We start from the raw sequence: 21,687 nt of genomic DNA, 5'->3' as shown, positions 1-21,687 counted from the left end.
TCCCTAGGTACCTGCATGTTCCTGAGAATCTATTCCAATTTTTGCTTTTAATTTCAATTATATACACAAATTCACAGTTATAAAAATAAAGTCTTTGGCAGAGATAATTTACAATTCAAATATTTTTATAGATTAATATTTTGGTTCCTTAACTCAGTGTCTCTTAAACTGGGATTGACAGACTTATCTTCAACCACCCCATGAGAACATTTTACACCACACAACACTCAAATCTGAGAAACCTTGAACTAGACCATGTTGCTTTTTCCTTCTCTCCTCTTTTCCTTCTTCCCTCCATTCTTTCCATCATGAGCAGTGGTCACAATATGAACCTCAATCCCCCATGAGAGAATTTACGTTTCTGACTCATAACCGATATGTACCTGGATCAAGGGGTTGAAGAGACCATCCTTTAAAAATATCATGTATTTTTGAATTCACAGGTCTGTTTTTCCCAGCAAGATTTTTCACATCAGCTTTTTTGTCCTCTGAGCCAGGAACTTTCATGCAGTAATCCAGGAAACCATTGGATCTCATGATCTCTGTATAGCCCTTCTCACAGCCGCAGACTCCACCCTATAGCAGAAAAAAATGTTTACGGTTACACAGTGAGTTGTGTAGATGAAAAAAGAATGCTTTAACTGCTGGAGGCACTTAATATCCGCATGGTATGTCATAGCAATTTAGGGTTTTCCAGCACCAGACTTGACAAAGTGATGAAAATTCAATAAATAGTTCATCTTTTTGAATTCCAAAGTCAACCCTTAAATAAATCATCAGTTCTTTTTAGTGGTTTATAATTCTTATACCTTCCAAATATGAAATCACAATTCTTTGTCAATAGTGGGCATTAACTACAACCTTTGCTCTCTTATAGAGATGTTTAAAGCATCTAATTAAAAATTAGCCTCAACTCTTCCCCCAGCTGTTTCAGATTCCTGCCCACTCACTCCAACCTGCCCTTGACACTGAGATGCAAAGCAACAGGAATTATGTACATATCTTCTTTGAGTTTTGTGCTCTTTGAGGTCTATTTCTGCCTGTATCACTTTCTACCATTGATCACTAAATAGTCTGAACTGCCTCTCCACTCAAAGGCTTAGTTCTTCACTCAGAGGAGACAGCCCAAGACTGTGGAGAAAAAAAGACTTCACCAAAGGCACATGTCCAAGAGAGGGAGGAGAGATAGATAGATAGATAGATAGATGGATAGATAGAGATATTGATATCTTGTAGTAATCCGAGTGTCACATCACATCATCACATTCCTAGTTGGCATCATGACAATATGACCTTCATATTTGTCTGTGGATTCCTGGTAATTTTCATGTACAATAAACCTCTCCAAGAAACTGATTATGATAAAGTATAACAGACAAGGATTTCTATCTGTCTCTGGAAGTGAAACTGAAAATAACTGCTCTTCCTTCCTTCAGCAAACATAAAAGCAATAGAAGAGAATAGAAAATAATCATAAGATTATGAATCTCTATAACTCTGTCATTAGGGCTCCTCACATAAAACTATACCTGGAATTTTCTGAACAGCCTTACATAGCCACTCACATCAGTCCTTATGCATCAGCCAGATTTACTTAGGTCATCGACTTGAACACATGATTTTGAGGAGCAACAGATATTAAAACTAAAAATAGGGTACCACAATCTTCCACAAAAAGTAAAAGTCAGAGACTTCCCTGGTGGTGCAGTGGTTAAGAATCTGCCTGCCAATGCAGGGGAATGGGCTCGAGCCCTGGTCCAGGAAGATCCCACATGCCGCAGAACAACAAAGCCGGTGTGCCACAAGAACTGAGCCCATGCACTGCAACTACTGAAGCCCACGCTCCTAGAGCCCGTGCTCTGCAACCAGAGAAGCCACCGTAATGAGAAGCCCACGCACTGCAATAAAGAGTAGCCCCCGCTCACCGCAACTAGAGAAAGCCCGCGTGCAGCAACGAAGACCCAACACAGCCATGCATGCATACATACATATGTACATAAATTTATTTTTAAAAAAGTAAAAGTCAGAAAAGCATATAATTAATAAATGCCTACAGTTTAGGTAGCACTCATATAATAATGCCAATTATTATAGTATTTCCAGTGGTTTTAATTGAAGACATTATTCAGTGTTCAATGGGGAGAACTAATTAAGAAAAATTGGTATATGCTCAGCTATGAAAGCCATCTTTTCAAGATGCATCTCTATTTAGTCCGAGTGAAAAGTTGTAACCAGTCACATATGCCAAAGGTTCAAGGGAAATGATAATTTATGTTTTATTAAAGAGGGTATCCAGAGAGTTGGTGGAAAGCCACAACTTCTATTTAGCAACAGCCTTAGCCCATGAAGTTGCTGCTGATCTCTTTTTTTCCAAACTGGAAGCTTAATCACTCACTCGCTTTTCTGTGGTAAAGAATTAACCTAACTTGAAGTAGAAGAGCCATATTAACAGGATGGAGCATTTGAATCATTTTTAACCAAATCATTTTTGGAAAGAACACACTATAAGAAGAAACTTGTTTCTTTGAAAGACAGGGCACACCTTTCTTCTATGCGCACTGCACACAATGAGTGCCACTGTTGAGAATACATGGCACATTTTGCATTAATTCCTGAGCAGTGGTTGATGGGAATTAAGGGAGAAAAAGGGGAAGAAAAATTTCTGCTTTAAAAAAATGTATACACACACACATATAATTATTACCCATAACCACATATTCAACTTATTTAAAATCAACTAAAATTTATACACAGTACAGTAATCATAGTGTAACCAATTTTAATACATAATATTTAGCAAATATGAACATGCCCTTTTTAATATCTTTCAAAATAGTTTAGGTATATGAAAGGCTAAGAATGGAGGAAATAAATCAACTGAGAACACATTGATAAATAGAGGATAAACAGCTAACATAGATTAGATATCTGAAAGACAGGGTCGGCTATAGATGGCTTTAGAGAAAAAAAGACTGCTTTCTTGAACACATGCCCTGGAAAGAAATTCTTGATAGCTGTGATTACTCCTGCAAATGCCTCTCTGTGGTATCGTGGGCCCATGGAATTGCTACTTGGGCTGGAGGAGACTGGAAAACATCAGACAGCATACATATAACACAGCAATTACAATACTTGTCCAAGCCTCCAGCACATGACTCACCTGTGTACAGTAGGAGAAAGGTTTTCTGCAGGCCGGGTTACACTGCCGAATAGCAGCAGGGCGTGCCTGAGGGGAACAGCCTCCTACAAAGGAAATCCCACCATCATTTACAGATTTTTCTATGATGAATACTCATTTCTTTTCCTCTCTGGCACTGGCTACCTTATAACGGTATTATCTTTAAAAATCTGTTTGCTGACCGTGTGGCCCAGTTTTATATGATTGATTACAGTACTCCAGGAAGGGCTGTTTGAGGTGGGAAACTCTGCTAACAGAAGCTGTTTACAGTAGAGATTTTATACCTGCGCATTGGCAATGTGATTCTATCATATGGCCATGCTTGAGGGCAAAGACTGTGAGTGTCAGGATCAGTAAAATAATTGATGAAATCTCAAGTGAAGTTCAGGAGCAGAAAATATATATGCGTGAAGATCTTTCTACATATTTTTTTTCCATCTCCTGCGTACCCCAACTAGGCACTAGACCAATTCCCAGTAACCAAACGGTAAAAGAATGCCACTAATCAATTCATGGGACCACAATATCAAACATTTTGGTAACATTTTAAATGTATTTCAACCAGAATACACACACACACACAGTCACATACATACTCCCACACCTATTTTTAACAGCAAATGTATACACTCCAGGAGGGATAATCATAGATCTGACATAGTACTTGCAGGTCCTTATTAAATATTTTTGAGTAAATGGATGGAATAATGTCTCTATACTCTGAAAATCACTTAATATTAGTCATGCCTTCCTGGAGTCAAGGTACTAAGCAAAGGAGTTGGCATATTACTCAAGGGCAATATTTAAACTATATTTATACACTACTGGTTGCATTTATAGATTCTAGCCTCTGCATTACTATAATTGTCAAACAATTATAGTTTATGATTTTGTAACTAGCGAAAAGCTCTGGGCTTAAATCTGTGTAGGGAATAGATCTACATTTACCCTAAGAATGAAACAGCTAAACTCTCCCTGTTACTTGAAAAAATAAAACAAATAATCCTCACAGGAAAAACAAACCAAAACAAAACAAAACACCACCAGGATCCGGAATGAGCAGGTAGGTGTGACATTGATCATGTGGGTGTTAGTCCTGCCAACACAACCCCGTTGCTGCCAACAGAGTTTGGAGGGGGTGTTTTGCACTCAAACCAGGGATCTCCACCATGCAGTGTGTGAACCCCATGGGGAGAGGATCTCCTGGGAGTCGGGAAGAACATGTTAGAATTTGTACAGTTTATCTAACATTTTAAATTTTAAGAATGAAATTAAGCTCTAATAATACTTAGCAGGTGACACTGGTAGCCTGAACTCATTCATCAGATGGCCCCGTGATGTACACTGGGCACAAGGTCCTCCATACAGAGAATTTGATAGTGGAACCCTTACCAGTCCGTTAACTCTCAGCATATTTGCAGCGTGTGATGCTTTCTGTGTTCCTGGTTTGGTAGATTTACAGTATATTAAGTTTTAACAGTAACTTACAAAATGGATGAACAGCTTAAAATAAATTATTGTATGGAAAAACTGTGGATTACAGGGACAACCACTAAGGCAAAAACAGGTAAACTAGAAAAAGGTGAAGCTAACAATCTTTCTATTCCAAGAGAAAAATCAAAATTCTCCTATTCTGATGAGCTCTTAGTCGGCCACAGTACTAAGTAAAAAGAATGACAATCTAATTTTCTTTGATAAGAAGGCATCAAAAAAAAAACCCTTTAAAATGATTGAGAAGACCATTTGTAGAATCAAATGGCATTCACTGTCATAAATGAAGACCCCTTCCCTCAATCTATAGTCAGATATTAAATAACAATCATGACTAACACACATTGTTAAAAAATGAAGCTTTCAGTACATGAACATAAGCATCTATAATTTACAGCAAAATGTTTTTTTACATCATTAATATATTTTAATTTTTATTATATCCTTATCAACCCTTTTAATTTCACTATCTGTACATGTTTCATATCATGATACATTAGCACAGTAGTGAAGGATTTTAGAATATGTTGAGATCTGTTCTCAAATACTTTTTACTGAAAAGGTACATCTTTAAAAGTTTTAGAGACCATTGTTTTAAACTAACATCTGTCTCTTTCAGTCTTTGTCTCAGATCATGATATTTAAGGAAATTTTATTGTGCTTCAGCTTATTTCTTTAAGTTGTCTGATATATGGGACTTCAAATAGAAGTGTTTGCTTTCTAAGATGCAAAGGTCTAATGGCAACTTGTCATGAAGCTCATCTAAGGCCACTGCCCAGTCTTCCCTTGCTTATAATTTGTACGCTAATTCTTCTCACCACCAGCAACACTCAGAGATCTTTTTGAAGTGCCCACATGAATCTTAGGCAGGAATACCTGTGACGTTAATGCCATCTGAACGTTGGCACCATACAGTTCGTTCATTATTGTTCCAAAGACTTGCTTTCCATGTGTAGTGATAACATTTACCTCCTGCAAGTAAATACGATAACAGCGGATCTATTATATACCTCACATCAAAGCAGAATAAGCATTGATCAATCAAGGCTAAGAGTTGAAAAGTGCTCTTGGTACCTGTACAAGGGCGTGTTTCTACAACCTGCTGCGGGCAGCTGTCCTGGTTCTCAAAAGACTGAATTATAAATGTCCTTGACCTAGACTGGCGACCCATAGTCTCGAAGCTTCTTCCATCGATGCAGGTCAGTTCACATGTGCTCCACTCTGACCATTCCGTTAAATGGCAGTCTCCTGGAGGATTGCGCAGCACAGAGCAGAGGAAAGAACGTGAAAACTGGCCCTTAACACCATTTACATGCACAGGTTCACACTGAGATTTCTGTGGTGGTGCAGTGACGGGGTGGGTTCCAGAAACTATGCATTCTACACTGATAAATATTCTAATTAGAAAATACTAAGAATGAGGAAGTAATTTATGGTTTAATCTAGTTGAGCAAAAGAGCACCAAACACTAGACTGCCATTGTTTTGCTTCCAATCATGGCAGTTTTATCTAGAGAACACTGTGACTACTAGTGATAATAAAATTTTTAAAAGGAAGTGTAAAGATTACATCAACTCAGTTTTTAAAGAGCAGCATAACATCATAAAATAGATGTTCACAGAAATCATGTAAAGGGAATAAGTCAGTTACTGAAGTGGAATATCTTTGAATTTAAAGAATGTTTAATATAATCTAAACATATACACATTTATGTGTATACATATATGTCCATATGTAGGTATGTGTTTTTACACACATCTATGTTACATGACATGTTATAAGGATATATTAAGCCACCTTAAACTCGTCATATAAGCTAAGCTGTGTTATTAGGATTAAAATAAACTCGTAAATCTTCTGTAACTAATAATGACCTTCACGATTACATAGAACTTGCCTGTTTAACAGCGTGTTTCTGTGCACTTATAGCCTTACTTGTCCCCACCATGTCATCACCCAGGGGTTCATCCACTCATGGATTCCGTCAATATTTTTTGAGCGCTGGCCAATGTGCTAGGTGCTGTCAGGTCAGGTATTATTAACACATTTTCTAGATGGAGCAACCATTGCTCAAAGGGACCAGACTGTATGTCCCAGGTAAAACACCAGTGAAGTGATACTGACAAGATTCTAACTTAGCTCTTAAATTTCCAAGTCCAGTGCTTTTTTTCCCCCTCTGGCCTACTTTGCCTCTGTTGAAGCTGTTAGGTATATTCCAAAGTGATAACCACAATGACAAATGAATTAAAGTTAGTTAAAAACTTCAACTTGGATGAGAGAGAACTCAGGAAATTAATAGAAAAGAAATAAATAAAAAGGTCACCATGGAAGGCATTCCCGATCATTTAAAATTGCCTACCTGGGCAAGGCACAGAACATGGCTGCTTCAGGATGCTGTCTTGAAAGGGCATCTCTCCACACAGTGCATTGTCTACAGGTACAGTCCAGTGAGACATTGAACCATTGTGGACCACACAGGAGAGGCTGCGGACCTGGACTCCTTCCCCACAGTCTCCACCCTGTCAGAGGAAAGGATGCTGTCAGCATTACCCAGATCGTGATCATCGCAAAGTTTTGGCTCCTGCCATCTCTTGCTCAAAAAAACCCTAGTTGCATATTTCAGCAGCTTCCTCCTCTTGAGAGTTATCTTTCAATTGTTGACAATAAGGCATCCCTGAGCAATTCGCCTAGAGCTGATAGAGCAACTAAAGTACAAATGCAAATCTATGCCTTGGAATTTATGCACTCAGAATATGACGATTCATTTTGGAACTCAGCCAGGATTGACTGAAAAAGAAAAACAATACCTAATTTGTCTAGGTGTATGTGATAAAATGGCCTAATCCATAATCACTCCCCCAAGAGAGCATGTACAGCCACAGAGCGTACATTTCTCTTTTGCTTTGCTTGGTTTTCTTTTGTAGGGAATTCAGTACTTTCTCACATGGATTAGGTTTGGGTTTCCAGTAAAACGCCGATTTTCTCTATTGCCACGAGACGTTGTTTTCCCAGAATGCCTTCTGTGCTGAATACTATTCTTTGAAGATATTTCATACAAGTCCCACTTATATTATTCTCGGCGATTAGAAAAAAAATTGTGCAGTGTCTCACAGAAACAGAAGCTTAGAATTGGAAGGCACTTAGTGGTTATCTAGCACAACCATCTGCCTGATGAAAGACTTCCTACCATAACATTTTTAGCAGATACTCATGAGATGAGTATTATCTCCTCAGTTTTAGTCAAGTGCTCATACTTCAAAAAAAGTCCACTGGCTATTTAGATAACTGTAGAGGGGTAGCTCTGTTTTGCATAAATGCCTTAGAAAACAGAGCCTAAGACAAAGCTTCTATACTAAGGAGGTGAAATCCCGGGATAGCAAGAGTGAGGGTAAAAGAGCCATCGCAGGTGCGGAGGAAAAGCAAATATAAGGTAGTGTGTTGTCAACTGGCCGAAACTTCCGAGCAAACACAGCTGGTTTCTTGGTCAAGCACAACATCTTCTAGACAGGCTGTAGGACCATCCATGAGGCGGGGAGGGAGGAAAAAGGGAGAGGCGTTACATGCCAGCTCCTCCTTGGATTCAGTCCTCATTGATCAACCTTCACCCCATGGAGTATTAACTCCTCTGTACTTCCAAGGTATGTTACTCAGCTCCCACTAAGTCCGGAAATTGGTGGAAGAGCTAGAGCTTTCATGACTACTACTGGTATGGATGGAGAGAGAGAGAGAAGGAGAGAGAAGATGACCCTCTGCACGGGCTCTGTTGCTGCAGATAAAGATGCTCCGTGTTACAAGTCATTATTAGGTGACAGTCAGACAACTGGGCTCTGTACTGGGAAACTGAGTTTCAGCTCCTCCTTATTTCCCACCCCCCTCCCACCCCAACAGAACCCAGAAACTGCATTGCTAGGCCTGGGAGCTTCTGTGGCCGTGGCAGCAGCAGGAGTGAAGAGGGATAGGGTGGGCAGCGAAAGCAGCCATGACAGTGCTTCTGGGCATGCAGCAGGTGACCCAGGGGTTGATGGGCCCGCTGAGCACCAGCCAGGTCAAGGCACTGCGGCAGCGGCCGCTGAGCGTCAAGGGCAGGTTGTGGATGGACTGCCGGATGTGCAGGACGGTACAGAGTGGCTGCTGAGAAAAATTCTTTACAGAAGCAAGTTCGGATTCAAAGCCATACTGGCAGAAAGGAAAAGGGGAGACTTGGAGGAGACTTTTCCTCTCCTCCTCCTGAGTTGTAGCAACGCAGGGCCTGATGAAACTGAGTAGACACACAAATAGGAACCACCACCTCCTTTTCTAGAGCCGTCTTAACAAGAATTATGATCTGTTTATCTAACAATGGCAAGCCCCACACTGGATATATCAATACCTCATAACGGCTCTAATCGTCTCTACGGTCACTGTGAAATTGTTTAAAAAACGCACCCTAATTTTGAACCTAAGTGTACTTTTTTTTGGAGAAGTAGAAGTTCAACACCAATTCACAGTATATTCATTCAAACCAAATGTTCTGGTAAATGTTCACTCCCTAAAGTGGAAAATACCTAGTGGAAGTTAAATTTCTGTTTGGGGGAGGATTCTCTCTATCACTTATTATTCCAGATGATGGATCCATGGCAGAATTGCCTACGGTGTATGTTTCGCTATAGAGTGTCAGAGTTCGTGAACTTGCAGTCTGAAGATACTGCAGCATGTCTGAAATTTGAAGTTACTGCCCTCTGGAACCTCAGGTAACAGGAGATGCAATTGATTAGAGCTTTGTTTGACATTCCAGGAGATGGAGTGTGCAGCAATGACAGGAAACAAGTCTACATCAGGGATCACTTTAAAAACCAAGACAAACAATAATATGCTCCTAGTACGTATCCATGATCAACCTTAATCTCATACCTTGACAACAACAGCTACTGCATGAAGAGAAATCAGCATCAGCATGGTAGCTTCATTCATAAAGCAAGCATTCATTCAGTCTCACTCACGAGACTTCACACACTAGGGCTTGAAAACAGGGCCAGGTTTCTTAGAGCCAGATGGTCAACAGCAAGGATTCTGTCACTGACTCTCTGCTGTCCAGATCATTAAGGGACTTTCTGTGTACTCTGAATCGGCACCAGCAGATGTGAATCAGCGGATGGTGCTAATAATCATAATCAGAGCTGTAATCACACCTGTAACAACAACCTCAATTTATTGAGCTCTGAATTTATGTCAGGTACTGTGCTAAGCACTACATATGAAGTTGTCTATCCCTACCAAAACCCCCTAGCAAAACAGCTACTCTTGCTACCCCCCATGATATACATAAGAAAACAGAGGTTTGGAGAGTTTGAAAACTTGACAAAAACTGCAGAGCGAGGAACTGGAAAAAATCTTGACCAAAATGAGGCCTGCTGGACTCCAGAGTCTGAGCTCCTACACAGGTTTTGCAGCATACGTGTGGATGCGTGTTATCAGCTGGGGAACCTGGAAAGAGTTAGGAAACCCTGAAAAAAAGTGAAGCCTGAGGATAAACATTTCCATTTGCAAATCCTTTTCCACATAAGATGGAGGCAGAATTGGCCTATCCACTGAGCCCTGTACGAGCTCCTCTTATTAGGGTTTGGTACATTTGACGGCAATCAGCCGCTTCAACATCTCTACCACCTCCAATGCGTGAGCTTTCAACCTGCATTTGGCAGGTCAGGATATTACAGAACAAGGAGAAGCAGGACAGCTGCGAGAGAAGTACGCTTCCTTTGTGTGTGGAGGCCCACGTGTATTCTAATCAGTAATTCCCAAAACTCAGCTTACATAAATGTTTAAGAAAAGGCAACTCACTGAAAAGATATTGTGTTATTTATCTCACAAAGCATCCACAAGTAGGCTTTGAAGAGCGGGAGTACAGTTCAAACTCAGGAAAAACTCAACTCAAATATCATCAAGATTCACTTTCTCTTTTGCCTCTGCTTTTTTGTGTCACCTTCTTTGTTCTTCTTGCTTCTAAGTAACTGACTAACTTTACCTACAAGGTGGGAAAATGTGGCAGCTAAGAGTTCCTGAATATAGTATCTTTGAACAGCTTCAATTCCATTCCAAATTCTTGGGGAAGAATGCTGATTGGCCTCCTTTGGGTAAGGTGCCCACACAGGAGTATTTACTACAGACTTGTTTTTTGAGAGCTTTGCCTGGATTCAGTCCAACGCCAGTTGCCTCCCGACTGGAAGTGTCAGTGAGGGAATAACCTCATCTAGAAATCTGAGACATTTCTCAAGTTTCTAGATACACCTGCTCTCGTGGTCTCCAGGGCCTCCGTGCCCAGGTATCTCCAATAGATACTGCAACGCCCCCTCTCTATCCCCACCAGCACTGCTACAGAGAATGTTCACAACCCACCACTCCGGCCCCTGTGGTTCTGGCTAAAGCTCAATACGTGACAGCAAAATGAAACATTACATTTGACATTTCCTCTTAATGTTCCTATGGGACAAACTGGCAGACATGTCTATTAAAAAAAAAGGCTCCTGATACCTGAGAAGGTAAAAAGGAAAGTACAAAAGAACATGTGAGGTAGAGTAGCAGTTGTATGGCTGGTAAGACATGGAGTGTGGAGTTTGTCCCCCATCCTTCCCCTCTTCTTCCTGTGTTTTCTCTCCCTTCCCCTGCAATGGGTTCCTGAATTCTTTGAATTTATTTTCTCTACTTTCTCAACAATTATCAGGAGAAATCTTCCTTCCATTTTCTTAATTGTAATTCCAAGCAGCACTTAAAAAATTGCTGAAGGTTTAGGAAAGAGGGTTTTAGACTAAGTAGACAAAGTATTCATATTTAAAGCTATTAGGTTACTATTTAATTAATTAGCATGGTTACCTTATTTTCTGTAAAAAGGAGACTGAACAAATGTACCACGCATTTTTGTTCCTCTGGGACTTATTAAAATACATGGGCATTTAACTTCTGCAAGATAATAATGCTGCATGACAATGTCATCCTGACAGGAACACTAAACATCTCCATGAGAATACTCTGCAGATTTCTTAATGCATAATCAAAATTATTGTTACCTAATTAAAATCTGCTTTGGAATATGAACTGAAGGATAAACTAGTAAAATAAGAAAATAGAGAAAATCAACGTGCTTTTTCTAATACAAGAAGCCAGAGAGAAAATGCCGTAGAGGATCTTTGCTGACCCAGCAAAAGTTCTGGGTATGTGATACATTATGATGTTACTAGGCATTTATATTTCAGGTCAATAAAAAGCAATCATTGAGGAAAATGTAGTAACCTTGGTTCGTGTAATAATGTTAAAATATAACTTTCATACGCTTTCGGTTTTCTGCCCACATGCAAGATTTTGTCTAAGCCTAAAAGTGCTTTTTTAAGAAATACAGTCTACAGCAAGCTGCGTATTTCCATAGCATCAGGGTTTTGCCTAATTGCATAATGCTTTGATATTTCCAGCAAGCCAAGATAGAGAATTTTTGAGGATGCCAAAGAGATTGGAAGTCCCCTGACCCAGCTTATTGTAAATAGTGCCTAATGAACGGCTATTTATTTTCCTAGCAATATCACTCTGTATGAGGTTAAGTCATTTGGTTCTTTTTTCCATGTTCTCCATTACATAAAAATAATACACCATGCCAGGCCCCTGGTATTGTGAAATTTGTTCCATCAGCACATAGGTTTGACTAGACAAGTGCTTTGGACATACTGAGAAGCATTTCTCTGTCATTCCATGACCTACCTCCAATTTACATGCAGACCAGTTGCTGAGGACCCAGCTGTAGCAGGGGGTCACTGGGCAGGTTTTCTGCTGGGTAAGCTCTGTGGGGCATGGCCGTCCGTCTCCTTGGGTTGGCATAATGATAAATCGAGTCCGGATCATTCGACCTAAAACGATAAGGAAGATGTCAGCTTTTCCCTTAGAGTTTGGCTTGGAAAGGGAATTAAAGGACAGAATGTTGCCTTACATACAAAAGTCTTCATTAAAACACACTGAACTTTGTCATGTCCAGGTTTCAGTTTTTCTGCCATTTTAATTTAGGTTTCTATGGAGACACAGGTTATCTAAGGTCTGCATAACGCTTAAGGATCTGAAATTCTGTCTGTCTTCTACTTTAGCCGGCTTAAGTCCAAACTCTGTATTGTTGCCAAATAGACTGATCCCCATAAACACTGACTGAATGTTAATTCAGTTAACAAATATTTATTTATTAAGCTTTAAAATAATCCAAGCATCCTGCCTTGTGCTAGGGACATAGTGTTGAAAACGCCAGATGTACCTTCTACCTTCACAGACCTTATATTCCATGCTAGGATTACAAATATTAAACAAAAATAGAGTTGTATCTTCTTTGTTAGGTTCTAAATCAGAAAGTAAGGTAAAAATTGCATATAATCCAAATTACCCTAGAAAATCCCCTAGGAAGGTGCCACCCTGAGGTTCCAATAGTGTCTCTCCATTAATTCAACATGGCCGATTTTCCTAGATTTTAGGACCAATTTCTTTTTTTACTGAGTACAAGGTAAAATTGTTGACTTGTGTGAAGAAGCCATGTTGTTTGAAACGCATATGTTCAAATGCTGGTACTCCATTTCCTAATGAAAGGAAATTGGTTAATAAGAATAGCTCAAGAAAGAGTAGGGCTCCCATGTCATCTTATAACCACTCCTAGGCATCAGGTCATAAGCCCATTAAGTGGAAGAGTGGATGGAATTTAAATGTCTTTGTTTCTCTCTCTTGCTCTCCCTCCTACTCCCTCTTGTCCTTACTCCTTTTTCACTGATGAGGTTTGATGTGCATATAGTTTCATTACTGTTAGCTGTCTGTGAATTATCTGTGAATCCATGCCCTTCCATTGGTGTTATAAAGTTAATTATGTAATTGTATTTGTGATAAATGTTCAAGGAAAAACAGAAGGTTCTATGAGAGCATGTTATAGGGATGCCGCCCAGTCTGGGAAGGAAGCAGTTGAGCAGTTGAGCTTTAAGCAGAAATCTGAAGGAGCAGAACAGGTTTGAGGACCTGACAGGCCAGTGTGGCTGGACAGAAAGAGCTACGAAGAGAACAGGTTGAGGGAATACTGTTAAAGCTATTAAAAGTGGGGTCTTTTAGTCGATGTCAAAGATTCTACATTTACCTCTTAAGAGAAATGGAAAGAGAGTAATGACTTCACTTCTGCATAGGATTCACTTGAAAACCTTGGCTAAGAATTCCCAGATGCCCTCAAGTTCAGGGAGAAGTAAGGGTAACTCACACCTTCAGTGCACTAGACCTCTTAGTGGCCACCAGAATATTATCATAGATTTGGTGGTAAACTAATTCTCTCTGAGAAGACCCTTGAGGAAAACTAGGAAGTTCTAATCATTGGATTCTAAATTCCTTGAGGCCTGGGATTCTGTCCCTAACATGGTACTCCATATATATTAAGCACTAATTGAATATTTGTTTAATTCATATTTTCATAAATTGTCTATATGATATCTGGTATCTGAAAATGTGTGATGATATATCACTGTAATTATTTGGCAGATAACATGTGCTAAGCAATTTTCTAAATACTTTAAATATACTGACTCACTGAATAATCATAACAACCCTGGAGGGAAATTCTATTATTTTTCCATATTATAGGTAACATAGGCTTTGCGAATGACAGAATCTACCCATTCTGCCTCCGTAGGCACTGAGAAGAACAAATGCTTTGGACAGATGTTCCTTCCCAGCATCACTCAAATCAAATCTTACAGGTTGGACATCACCTTATTCATATGAAACATTGTCCTTGCTTGATGAACACATTTGGCTCAAGATTTCACATTAATTCTTGTTTAAATACTCTTCAGTTTTATGATAATCTTTATGTTTATCCTCTTGAACTAAGTATCTGTTACCCTAATGTCATTATCATTGCACTCTGTTCTCTATCCATCTTTGTAAGAATAATGACAATGTAGTATCACCTTTATCACAGCTAAAGAGGTTCTATTTCATTAAAACCAAATAACTTCAAGCTTGTTCTTGAATTGATGGCATGCATCATGGCCATTACTTTAGGACTATTTTATTTATTTCCATTAAAGTGACAGATATTTTCTGCTGGACATCAAGGTGGGGGGAACCTAATGAAGTCAATGGAAAAAAAAAATGATGCTGTTACTTTTTGAAATAATGAATTCTTACAACCGCTCATTGAAAGCACAGCCATATGATTTCTCTGCCTTTTGCTATCCAAACACCAAGATACGATTTTCAAACAATGCCAACTACTACCAAGAAGCATATAATAATTCTACATTTTGAAGTATATTATCATGTTTAATTGGCTAATATTAAAGTTCATAAGAAAAATATTGCTAATGAAGGCACGAGAGTATAAAAGGTACCTACTGCACCTCAAGTTTCTTTGGGGTACTTGATATCTTTTAATAAGTTCCTTTTTCTAAGTCAGGGGTATTTGGTTGTATAAATTAAATAATCAGAGAAAGTATCCCTTAAATTAGGCACTTTCCCCACAATTCCTGAAGTTGTAAATATAAAATCTAGCTACATGGAATACAGATGGTATAGACAAGGAGGCCCACCATTTCCAGTGGTCCCTGGAATTCTAAACATCACACTGGATGTAATATTCAGCCTTGCACCTATCTCTCGGCAGTAATTATTCTATTATAAAAGGGACCTCTAACGGCAGGAGACTTAAGGAATTGTTTTGTGATAGTGATTTTTCATGAGAGAGAGAAAGCAGGGGAGGATGTGGCCAAATGAAAAATATTTAAAATTATGATCTGATATAGAATATGAGAAAAAGAACATTTTAAAATAGCTGATGTATGGTGCAAAGAAACCTGGACTTGGCATCAAAATTCTCTAGTTGGAAACAGTTCTCTCAAATTAACAGCTAGTAAATGATGTGACTGTATGAAAGTACTTTAACTCCTCTGAGCATAAATTTCCTGTCCTGTAAAATAAAATTAAGTATACGGAGAGTCCTTATTATCTGAGGATAATTCATGCTGGGGAAAAAATGGGGAAAAATTCATTAAAAATGAATGTATTTCAAATAGGAATTAAATTATTTTTAATAAATAATGAAATGGGGAGTGGGTTTATTTTATCTAATATCAACTACCATGCAGGTAATTGCAACTATGCAGTTATTATTAGGACAAAGAATAAATCAACCATTGATATTTTTTATATAATTTTATGATGACCCTATGAAAGTTTTATTCTGTTGTGACTGGCTTTCGCAGTTTGATCACAGAATCTTTGTTATTTGAGTCACTTTTCATCAATTTTCTCAAGAGCTCCCCTTAATCTTTGGTGTACAGATTGCTCCATTTTGTGCCCCTTTTTTGTGGGTACACATTCCATTTGCAGCTAGAGATGGACCAACAAATACCTTGATGCAATGACAGGGCATGTGCGTTAATCCAGGAGACTCGTTGACTGGGGGACGGCTTTATAAGTGGTCAGTTCAACAGCGAATATTTTGATAGTATAAGGGGTTCTGCTTCCTATAGAGCTCACAATTATGCTGATTCAGGCGAAGAATACTGAGATGATGAGGACTCCTTGACTAATCTCATGTTGTATATGAATTTAAAAATACCATATATGAACTAGCTTACAACATAACTAAAATAGAGTAGGTGCTGGCTAAATCTTAATATTTTTAATCATTTATTTTGACAACTACTATTTCATATCAATTCCTAGACCTGGCTCTGGAACAAACCTGTAATGGGTATATAAAGCATGCTACTTGGATTCTATTGGGCTTTTTAACATTAAATGCACACAGCTACGAAGGCCATAATGATGTAGCCTGGTCCCACCCAACCTCTTACACCCTAGCCTACACTCCTTCTGCCCTCAGAGTAAGAGTGAAGGCGGCTGCCATCCACATCCTCATGCTTCCAGTCTGAGAATAAGAGAAATTTCTTGGACACTCTCCAGACGACTCTTGTTTGGGTTTATGAATCTATTTGAAACCTGAATTCAATAGTTGATATAGACAATATGTTTAATGGGTAATACCGATGAGATTAAAGAAACTGATTCTCTTATTCATCTGCACTTCAGGCTATAAAAGAGAGAAAAGCACTAGCTCCAAAATGTTTCCACTTGAATAAAGACCCAGATTACAGTAGGTTAAGTTTGCTAGCAATTCTCTCTGAAACTTTTCCTCCCCTCCCTTTAGGAATATTGGGAACTCATTATAAGCAACAGTGATACTAGGCCTACTGTTAAATTAGCAATAATTTCTGGCAATGAAGGAAAAAGGATTGCATGGTAAGACTTCCGGAAGAAAATAGATAGCAGGGCACACTAGTTGTAACACACACACCCCCCCCCCTCAAAGAAAGGCCAATACTGGTATGTGCATACAGGTTTAAAGCATATTGGACCAGATCACACTCCCATTGAACTCAGCAGCAGTCAGGCTTCACTCTGAGGCTCCACTGACAAAGGGGATGTGGGAAGTTTTAAGCAGTAAAAAAAACCCCTCAAAACTCGTTACATATTTGTCAATGTATACATTCATAAAAAAGAGATGCAGTCAAACACGATGCTTCTCTGTTCTGACCATACTTTCAGATCCAGGGAGCCAGCCACCAACACTGTTACAGTGATAGGCTCTACACAATGGTTCTTCTGTGGCCCTGACAGATGCTCATTGAATTAACTGAAAATCATGGTTTTGATAGCTCTGGACAATTTGAATACGACCCAGGCACACAATGCAAAGTACGTTTGAATGGGAAATTGGAAAAGGAAATAGAAGAATAGAGCAATGAAGAACATACCTGTTTAATCTTAAATAGTTCATTAAATAAAATATCTGAGCAATTTATATGAACATACCTATAAACTCCAACATACCGTAGCCATGTAAATACGAAGACAGTAGTATATGAAGTCACTTTGAGCTTATAGAATGTTATTTGAATATTACTATTACTGGTTTGCTTTCCACCTGGGAACTATTTTTTTTTTTAACATGAGTTAAATTCTCAAGGCATGTGCACAACCGCTGGCAGGGAATGGTCTTCCTGAGCTGACATCTGTAAGGGCTGGCCAACCTACACCACAGAGGACGATGTTCAGTGTCACTAACCTCAAGGTGATGATGGTCCTTCCTGATATGCACCAAAAAATTAGGTTACTGAATAAACTGTTTCCACTTTTAAGTATTTGCTACTTTGAATTTATTCTTAAGCTTTTGGTGGCTGTTACCTAGCATTAGTCAGTTGAAAATACTAGCAGATTACAAAATAAATGAAAAAAGAAGCAAAGGGATACTAACAACCACCTCGTTAATAGCTGGTCAGGTCAGTCTGTTAATCAATTTTAATCACATATGTCTCTGTGGTTAAGGCAATTTATTGTATAATACCTTTTGTCATTATAAAAGTATTCCTCATTATGGAGGGAGGGTCTAAATTAACTGAGTGAATACAATGTTCTAGGATATAGAGACGATATAGCCTATTCTCGCTTAGTTCTGTTCCCTTCCTTATCCTGCTTTCTTTGCTTTCTTTCCCCTGAGAGCACCTGTTCTCCCCACCCGCCTCAAATCTATCACTTCAACAAGAATCCCAGTCTCATTTCCTATGTGATAAACCGAAGCCCAGAGAAATTAAATACTTTTTGCAAAGTCACACAGCTAGAAGGATGGGAACAAAAATTGGTCTTACTCCAAAAGCATCTGCTTTCCAACAGATCTCACCTGGTCCAAGTCAGGTATCAGATGCTATGCTGAGGTCATTAGGCGACTTGAACAAGTTTGAGAAGTACACTTAGGTCTCCCCTCTGCAATAAATGGGTTACCTGTAGTCATACATTTCATATTTTCCTTTAGAAGAAACTACTTACAATTATGGTATTAACACCTTACTCTGTGATAACTCTTTATTTGCTTTTGGGTACTTGTCAGAGTAAATTTCTGAAAGCAGAAGGAAGTTAGATTGTCTATAAAATGCTCAGTTAATTTCATGCAATTCTTTATGCTGGACATCTGTTTTTTACTTCTTTTAAACACACATCATCTGGAATTTTTATCCAAGTTTATTTTTTAAGTGCCAAGTTTGTTTTAAATATACAGCCTGGATTGACATGGATTTGGGATCAAGGTTATTTTCTGATATAACAGAGTGGAGAAAAACTACGATCTTGATCTGCAGCCTAAAGATAGATCTTCAGCATATGTTTGGCATTGCTGAAGATGGAAGGTGCAGTAATGATTCTGCATGCAGAGCTACGGTCCATGGCTTTCCCCTATAGAGGGACTCCTTGGCTTGTCTAAGAATGGCTTCAGGCATCCAGACACCTTTCATCCTAGAGAAACACTCAGGTTAGGCAAGGCAAAGAGTCCCTAAGATTTTCAGAGTAAAATCGATGAGCCCCAGCCATGACCATCTATTTGGGGGTGGGGTTAGCAAAGTAAGGAAGTAACAAGACCACAGTTTTAGAGGTCAAGATAGACCATGGTATCACGGGAGTGAGATAGGTCTTTTAAAGGCAGAAGATTAGGCACCGTTGCCTTTGCTTGGAGATAGAGCTCCAGATTTCTCTGAGATAGTGCGTATGCATTCTAGCTGCTTATTTTCAGTTCTATTCCCAACAATCACATTTCAGACCCATTAAGAGGTATCAAAACTTGACAGACCACTGTAAGTATACAGCAGAAATACCCCCAATGAGGCTCTCTCCGTGGGATGAAAGATGACAAAGTCACAGAGAGTGATTTTAGCAATCCTGGAGCTATTCTATCAGTCTCGCTATCTGGAAGACTGGCTCCCTGCAGCTATATCCCAATTAGATGGAAGAGATAATAATATGCAACACTGCTAATTATGAGACAAGTATACATTTAGGAGGCTTAAAATTCAGAGAGACTTAAAGCCCTCACTGCCCTTTGTGTTCCAATCTGAGATCCATTTCCTCTGCTTATTCTTAAATACACCTATAAATTATGAGAATTTTTATAAAGTGACATAGCACCCAACCCAGGACCAAGTACATAACATGAACATTTACATATACAGTGTCAGATGTAAAGGGGCACAGTGGAGAAAATGGGGCTTAGAAGACACCTGAACTTGGGTTCAAATCTTTCCTCTACAACAGACAAGCTGCGTGACCTTGAGGTTACTTAATTGCCTGTCACCATACCTGTAAAGTTATGCCTATAACTTCATAGTACTCTTGTAAAGAGCTAAAATACTCCTGGTACCAATAATTGTGCCTTTGACCAATAGATATTAAAAATTATTCTAATATTTCGTCTTTTTACCGATAAAAAATAGTGGAAGTGAATTCTGCAAAAGCTGGCTCAGTCTTACAACTGGCCATTGGAAAAGCCAGCTTTAAAACTGGATATTCTTCTCTAGTCTTTCTTTTTTCCCATTCTATAATTTAGCTGCTCGTTCTTTGTCATAGGAACTAATTACTTGATATAGTCAATAAGTTTGAGCTGTTATAACTATTGGACTGTGTGTGATCAAGGATATGACACTGATCATGTTTTATTCAGACACAAACTGAAGGTTACTGGCTTGCCTTTTAAAATCTTCAAACAAAAAGAAAAAGAGGGGCTTCCCTGGTGGTGCAGTGGTTGAGAATCTGCCTGCCAATGCAGGGGACACGGGTTCGAGCCCTGGTCTGGGAAGATCCCACATGCCACGGAGCAACTAGGCCCGTGAGCCACAACTACTGAGCCTGCGCGACTGGAGCCTGTGCCCCGCAACAAGAGAGGCCGCGACGGTGAAAGGCCCGTGCACTGCGATGAAGAGTGGCCCCGCTTGTCACAACTGGAGAAAGCCCTCGCACAGAAACGAAGACCCAACACAGCCAAAAATAAATAAATAAAAATAAAAATGCTGGCTTAACTCCTAGAGAGTTTCATTGAAAAAAAAAAAAGAAAGAAAGAAAAAAAAGCTGGAAAGCACAAACTTGTGGTGCTTTGGAGTTAATACAAAATTATTTTTTTCATTATGGACTAGAGTGGACAGAAAAATCATATGCCATCTGTGAAACACAAGAGGCAGGCTGGATTACATAGTATAGAAAAATATTATAAACTCATACACCCTGAATTAAAAAATATGAAAGAGGAACAAATCATAATCTGGGATTAATAACCTTCTTGGAACGTTATCGCTTGAATAATTCATGATATGCTAAAGTTAGGGAGTTCTACATTCCACTGAACTGATGAAAATTCAACAGACGAAGATCATGACTAATCCAAATATTAAGCTCTTCTATTACATGCTTTGATCTTTGAAATCTATCTAAAAAGATCCCTTAGTGGAAGTCTAGAATCAGTCTCTCTTTAACGTGAAATAAATTGGATTCAGGCTGTTCTAACCTTGAAATCTTTAACACAATTAGAAAGTATATGCCGAGCATCAGGTGTACATTAAAGAGACAATCCAGATGCTTGGAAATAAAAAAGAGCTCATTTCAAAGCTTCCCCACAGATCAGTGTAGTTCTGTGGGTCTGATGGGGAAGTGTGGCTATGGCGGAAGCATCTAAGACACCCAGCTCGCCAGGATTTGCCTGACAGCCCAGTGACTTCCTAAACGGAGACAACGGTGTGCATTTGGCTTTTGATAAAGAAGTCAGCGGAGAGCCGCAGGTGCTGAAGTCAGACTCCCGTGCAACTTGCTTGCGCACTTTCATGTGACTAAATAAACTCTGTCTCCTCTTGTGGTCCCTGCCCCATTGCCGTCACCACTTGGAAAAAAGAAAGCGGCTAGTACGAAAGACAGCTGCGGGCCGCATAGCACAGGGAGATCAACTTGGTGCCTGTGACCACCTAGAGGGGTGAGATAGGGAGGGTGGGAGGGAGACGCAAGAGGGAAGAGATGTGGGGATATGTGTGTGTGTATAGCTGATTCACTTTGTTGTAAAGCGGAGGCTAACACACCATTGTAAAGCAATTATACTCCAATAAAGATGTTAAAAAAATAAAGAATAATAAAAGGTGGCAAACTTATATTAAAATAAACTGACTATGGAAAGGCCC

General features: G+C 39.2%; 1 protein-coding gene across 4 annotated transcripts in view; it reads right to left on the bottom strand.

The window, feature by feature from the left end:
- The window catches only part of THSD7B (thrombospondin type 1 domain containing 7B), a 1,195,438-nt gene that overhangs the window by 12,795 nt on the left and 1,160,956 nt on the right, over positions 1–21,687 (bottom strand). For 3 of the 4 annotated variants that reach the window (XM_082464904.1, XM_082464905.1, XM_082464906.1), the window contains 5 exons: positions 12,392–12,537; positions 7,029–7,188; positions 5,546–5,917; positions 3,161–3,243; positions 384–576 (listed from right to left, as the gene is read on the bottom strand). In XM_082464904.1, the coding sequence (XP_082321030.1) occupies positions 384–576; positions 3,161–3,243; positions 5,546–5,917; positions 7,029–7,188; positions 12,392–12,537 (954 nt within the window). The remainder of the gene's footprint in view (positions 1–383; positions 577–3,160; positions 3,244–5,545; positions 5,918–7,028; positions 7,189–12,391; positions 12,538–21,687) is intronic. The other variant, XM_082464907.1, reaches the window with a different exon arrangement.

Source organism: Balaenoptera physalus (assembly GCF_965194825.1).
Source record: "Balaenoptera physalus genome assembly, chromosome: 6".
NCBI classification, from domain to species: Eukaryota; Metazoa; Chordata; class Mammalia; order Artiodactyla; family Balaenopteridae; genus Balaenoptera; species Balaenoptera physalus.
This window is presented reverse-complemented; position numbering and strand designations above follow the sequence as displayed.